The sequence below is a fragment of the Silene latifolia genome, chromosome Y (genome assembly GCF_048544455.1).
Source record: "Silene latifolia isolate original U9 population chromosome Y, ASM4854445v1, whole genome shotgun sequence".
In the NCBI taxonomy this organism is placed as follows: domain Eukaryota; kingdom Viridiplantae; phylum Streptophyta; class Magnoliopsida; order Caryophyllales; family Caryophyllaceae; genus Silene; species Silene latifolia.
The window spans coordinates 194,977,654-194,983,012 of record NC_133538.1 but is presented as its reverse complement, the minus strand read 5'-3'; the positions used below and the strand labels follow the sequence as shown (position 1 = coordinate 194,983,012).

The window sequence follows — 5,359 nt, the reverse complement described above, 5'->3', positions numbered from 1 at the left end:
CGCTTTAACCTCTTCGTACCCATGTTTATCGTAACAATTTTTCTCTGTATGGTAAAACTTTCCACAATGAGTACACTGTGGTGGTGGTGGCGGGCCTCCTTCCTCGACATCAGGTCTGGTGTACCCACTTCGCCCCTTTCCTCCGTATCCTTTTACTGCCATAGGTGCTTCAATCTTGTCCTCTTTAACTTCAGTCATCGAAGCATGCCTTTCTTCTCTCAGAATCAGGCCATATGCTCGATTTAGAGACGCAATTGGTTCCTCCATTAATAAATTGGTCCTTATATTTCGCTACAACTTTGAGTCTAGTCCCATAAGGAACTGATGTACCTTTTCTTCTTCCCGCTCCTTTGCAATTGAAGCAGCCGCGCCACAAGTACATCCTTTTATTGTGCTATAATTAGCGAGTTCATCCCATATCATTTTGAGTCTTGTATAATACTCAACGATGGAATCCTTCCCCTGTTTGCACTCGTTGAGGTCTTGTTTTAATTGGTGTACTCGAGGTGCGTTGCCTGCTGAATACCTTCCACGCAATTCTTCCCAGATCTCGTTCACTGGACCGAAAAAGTAATGCTCGGGTGCAATTTCTCATCAATAACATTGCGTAGCCAAGCCCTTAACATCGCCTGACATTGTCTCCAAGCAACCAATTCAATACTTTCGTCCTCATCATCAGCCTCGGGTTTCTTAACTTTCCCTTGAATGAAGGCTAATTTGTTTTTTGCATCGAGTCCGTTTTTGACGGCCTCTGACCACAAATCGTAGTTATTGCCATTGAAAACGATTTGTGTAAATGTGAGATTCGGATTGTCCGAAGGATGAAGATAGAGAGGGGATGTCATAGGAATGGTCTTTGGACCACTCGTCCCACCCTTAAGCTTATCATCACCAGTCATGATGATCTTATCAAATTTTAGGATTTTCGTTTTGTCTGTTGTTTTTGATTGAAAAAATTACTGGCTCACGATACCATGAGAAAGCAAATATTAGGGCAAAGGTATGAAGAAGAAGAATTGCTATTATTCTCAATGCATAAGACGTAATACAACTTCATCATATATAGTTACAAGGTATGACTAAGTCTTTGACCCACCATAATATTAGCCTATATACAAGGTAACTAAATAATCACAATAACTAAAATATACAATGAGATAATATGGCTAAATATCATGATATTTGTTACCATATTTTATCATAATTTTAGTTGTCAAACAATTACTTTTGACATTATTGGTTCTGACACATTATTAGTGGTTTGAGTGGTAAGTTCACAAATAGACTCTCAGAGTAATTTTATGGCATTAGCAGTCCTTGGCTTCAACGCTTGTAAACTGTAGTTGATGCTTATTTATACAATTATTAGTAATGTCATCATTCAGGATCTTAAGTTGGTGTTGTGACATGTCTTTGTCACTTTTGACTGATGCATCACAAACTGCAGTCAAAATTCCCTTTATCTTAATAAAAAAAAATTCTATTTCAATTTCTCATATTGTTATACAGAAAAGTAAACTTGAACAAACGTCTTTTAAACTTAAGAAGATACTCTTTTGTCACACTTCTTTTGGTTAAAAAGCAATTTCAGCATTCTGAATTGCTGATGGAAAAATCAATTTCAGCATTCTGAATTGCTGATGTGTGTTATCCCAACCAAAATCGATTCATAGACAAAGAGTACAAAACACATTCTTATTTAAGAAATAGTTGATGGGAAAAAAATGACAGCTTCAATGGAATTGTGATACATAAAAATCATTAAGCTAAAAACATCCCGATTATATCCATGATTCGTATGGCCAATCAACTATAGCCAATTAGAACAATTGATCATCTTTACTGGCTAAACTCCTACTTCTCTATTCAACTATCACATGCTTCACTGATTTAACAGTTTACACACTTAAGGTCAATTACTTTCCATCATCAATCTTTACAAAGTTCATAGCAACATCATCAAATCCCGTATATGACTGTCCTTTCACTAAACTGCATGGAACATTGACAGTATCAGCCAGAACCTTCACAAACAAGCACGTGAAACAGCCAGAAGTACACATAAACTATTAGATGATGATCAGAGAACAGTTTATGTTTAAGAAGAAACGCATTTAGCCCACTTTAGTGGTGATAGTCAAATAGATAGACTACAATTATAAAGAAACATACTGAACATAAGTTGTACTTTTTGTTGATGTTAGGGTGCAAATCCATGTCCCACATCGGTAGAATAAAGATGGAAGATCATCTTTATAAGTATCTACTAAATATAATAGTACGAGACCTTTTGGGAAGGAGCCCAAGAGTAAATCCGTGAGGGCTTGGCCCAAAGCGGACAATATCGTACTATTATGGGCAGTGGACACAGATGAAGCATAGGCCCAATACGGGATATTTCACGCTTCCGCACAACAAGTGGTATCAGAGTCCAAGGTTCTACTTGGGCTAGACACAGAGATTCATGAGACCAAGACTTGAAGGTGGACTTACACTATAAGACGTGGAACTCCTATAGCTCGAGGGAGAGCTAATATGTTCGCGAGAAGCGACATGGTCTCACGGTGATGAGACGGCAGGCCGAAGGTGGACTTACACTATAAGACGTGGAACTCCAATAGCTTGAGGGAGAGCTAATATGTTCGCGAGAAGCAACATGGTCTCACGGTGATGAGACAGCAGGCCGTCCAAGAGAAGATCGTCTGCGACCTGGCGAGGTGGGTTGAGGCTTAATGGAGGCAACAAAAAGCGGTCCATGGTGCAACAAAATTTGTTTCATTGTGATTCATTTTTAAGCCAAAAGAAACAGTCCAAGGAACGGTTCACAATTGAATGCATTTCATCGCTTTTTGAAGTGTCATTACATCAAGCCTAAATTCCAAGCTCTATAGCTCAAGTTTTACTCATGAAAATACAATTATTCTTATGTCATTAGAAATCTTGGGATCTTAGAAAAACGATGGATTTTGAATCACCTCCATATAAGGTCTATAGCTTGAGATATGGCTGATGCAAATAGACTGCGCATTTCTGGACAGCCCATGACCTACGTGCACTAAAAGTTCAATAACTCGAGATTTACTCAACGTCTAAGGTTAATTCTTTTTGGAGATGAAATTTAGCTCCCTTAGCTTTCAAATGAGCTATCATGGGCCCTGATATTCGTCCTGAGCTAAGAGATATGCCTCTTACAAAATGCGTCTGATTTTCTAAGATGCTCTCCAAACCCGGTTTTGAACCGTCACCAACAATCGAGGTCCAACTTCAATTCCGTCTAAGAAGTCATGCCTCTAACCGCCCTATTTCACATCTTTGGTGAGTTTAGGATGTTTTTGTTTAGGATCTTTTATCTCCAAGGGTTACCATTCAGAAATTATTTGAAGAACTAAAGCAAAGGTACAAGGGGCCCAGTTTTGAACAATGACCAAAATGTCGCTATCAATCTTTCCTCTTTTGATCCAACAAAGCTCAAGAGACTTTTTAGAGCTTCAAAAGAGCCTTATACGGTTCTCCAAGGCCTCCAAGTAGTCCATATAATCATAAATAAGAAGTTGAGCTAACAAACAAGGAAGATTGGACTATTAATTTACTTTAGCTTTTCTTTGCATTATGTCATTTTCTGTTTCAGCATTGTGTAAGTACCTTGGCTGCCATTTTTTACGTCCTTTAGCTGCTTATTTTGTAGCCCTTAGATGTAACTTGTAATCAAGGGTCAATATTGTAAGCCTTGGTCTATATAAACCAAGCTAGGCACATGAGAACTTCAGATTTGAGTGAATTAAAATATGAGTTTGAAACTGAAGTTTTCAATCAATTTTCTTCTTGCTTAGTGCAGAAAACCCCTCATTACTTAGTGTTTGAGGCGAAATTAACTCTTGCTTCGTGATCTTGAGCTTAATTCCAAGGCTTAAACCTGCTTCGTGATCTAGTTTAAGTCATATCCCGATTACTTGTTCTTGTTTCGTGTCAAAACAACCCCAAAGTTTCTGTTTTTGTTACCTTAAAGTCATTGTGGAAATTGTTATTTGAATGTTTAGTTCATAAGCATTTAAATTACAAACCTATTTTCCATTGTTGTCATTCAAGCTAATCGTTTCAATTGTGTTGTTTGTCATGTCCCAAATCAGATTAGTTGAGTCTTAAATCGTGCACACTTGAGTCTTTTATCTTCTTAATCCTTAAACCATTTAGTTAGCCTTTGTTTTGAGTCCAAATCAGTCCATTTGTTGAGTCTAATTCCAACCAATTCAAATTCTGTTTTCAAGTCTTACTTGTCAAGAATTCTAGTTCTTGTAGTTTTACTCCAAATTGGTTATCAGAGCTTTGGTTGAGTGTTCATCTTTCCTAACTACATCTATAACTACAAAAACAACCCAATGAGTGAAGAGAGGTTTTCAAAGCTTTGGTTTGTTTCTAGAAAAATCAGTTTTACTTAAGTTGTTGTGATTCTGATTTTTCATGGGAAAATCAGTAGCTATTGGTGTTGTACCCTATGTTCCATGCTCAAAGATGAAGCCTTGTGATCTTGGTTCCATTTCCAAGTCATTAGAAGCAGCTATGGTGAAGTTGCAAGCTCTAACAAAAGGGTATGAAGGTGATGTGCATACAAGGAGTGCAACAAGCACCCATGGGGTTCCAAGGGAACCAAAACCTCCCGATTTGTATCAAGGAGAACACCTCCTGCCCTATGAGTGTTCTAATTCCTCTCCTACCCTTAGAAGCAAAGTTAACACACCATTACTTCCTTCCTTTAATGGTGAAAACAGTAGAGCATTTGTGTCTTGGTTGTTTGATGTTGAATGCTATTTCGAGAACAAGTGTTTTTCTGATAAAGAGAAGTGTAAACTGGTTGTGTCTTCTTTAAAGGGTGTTGCTTTGTTGTGGTATAATACTCTTAAATTTTCAAGGAGGATGGAAGGGAAGGGTAGAATATGTTCTTGGTTTAAACTTGAAAGGAACATGAGATTAAAGTTTCTACCTTCTTCTACCATGGATAATTTGTTGGTTGAACTTAAGACCCTTAAGCAAAATTCCTTGAGTGTTCATGAGTATGTTAGATTATTTGAGGAATTACACTTTGTGTGTGACAATGAAGTAAGTTCTTTTCTAAAGGGAATCAGATTTTACAATGGCTTGAAATCTGAAATTGCTAGGAGGATTAAATTAGAAATGATGCATTCATATGGTGAACTGCGTGAGTTGGCTTTGTGTGTGGAGAAGAGCTTAGCAAGGCCTGAAAACCATGAGGTTTTATCTAAAAGGGGATGTTTAGGGGTAACCAAAATAGTTGGGATAAAGGAGAGTTTAGACCAAGGAATTGTCATGCCATGCTTAAACATTGCTTGTCCTAAGTCTAAGT

General features: G+C 37.7%; 1 protein-coding gene across 1 annotated transcript; it reads right to left on the bottom strand.

Annotated features, from left to right (window-relative positions):
• Nucleotides 1-554: 554 nt before the first annotated feature.
• On the bottom strand, nucleotides 555-899 carry LOC141629738 (uncharacterized). Its single transcript, XM_074442696.1, has one exon. It carries the CDS (start codon nucleotides 897-899, stop codon nucleotides 555-557), a length of 345 nt encoding a protein of 114 aa, XP_074298797.1.
• Between the last annotated feature and the right edge of the window lie 4,460 nt (nucleotides 900-5,359).

Bases quoted from the DNA above. Each gene is read 5' to 3' on its own strand.
- LOC141629738 (XM_074442696.1), bottom strand. From the start codon at position 899: ATGACTGGTGATGATAAGCTTAAGGGTGGGACGAGTGGTCCAAAGACC.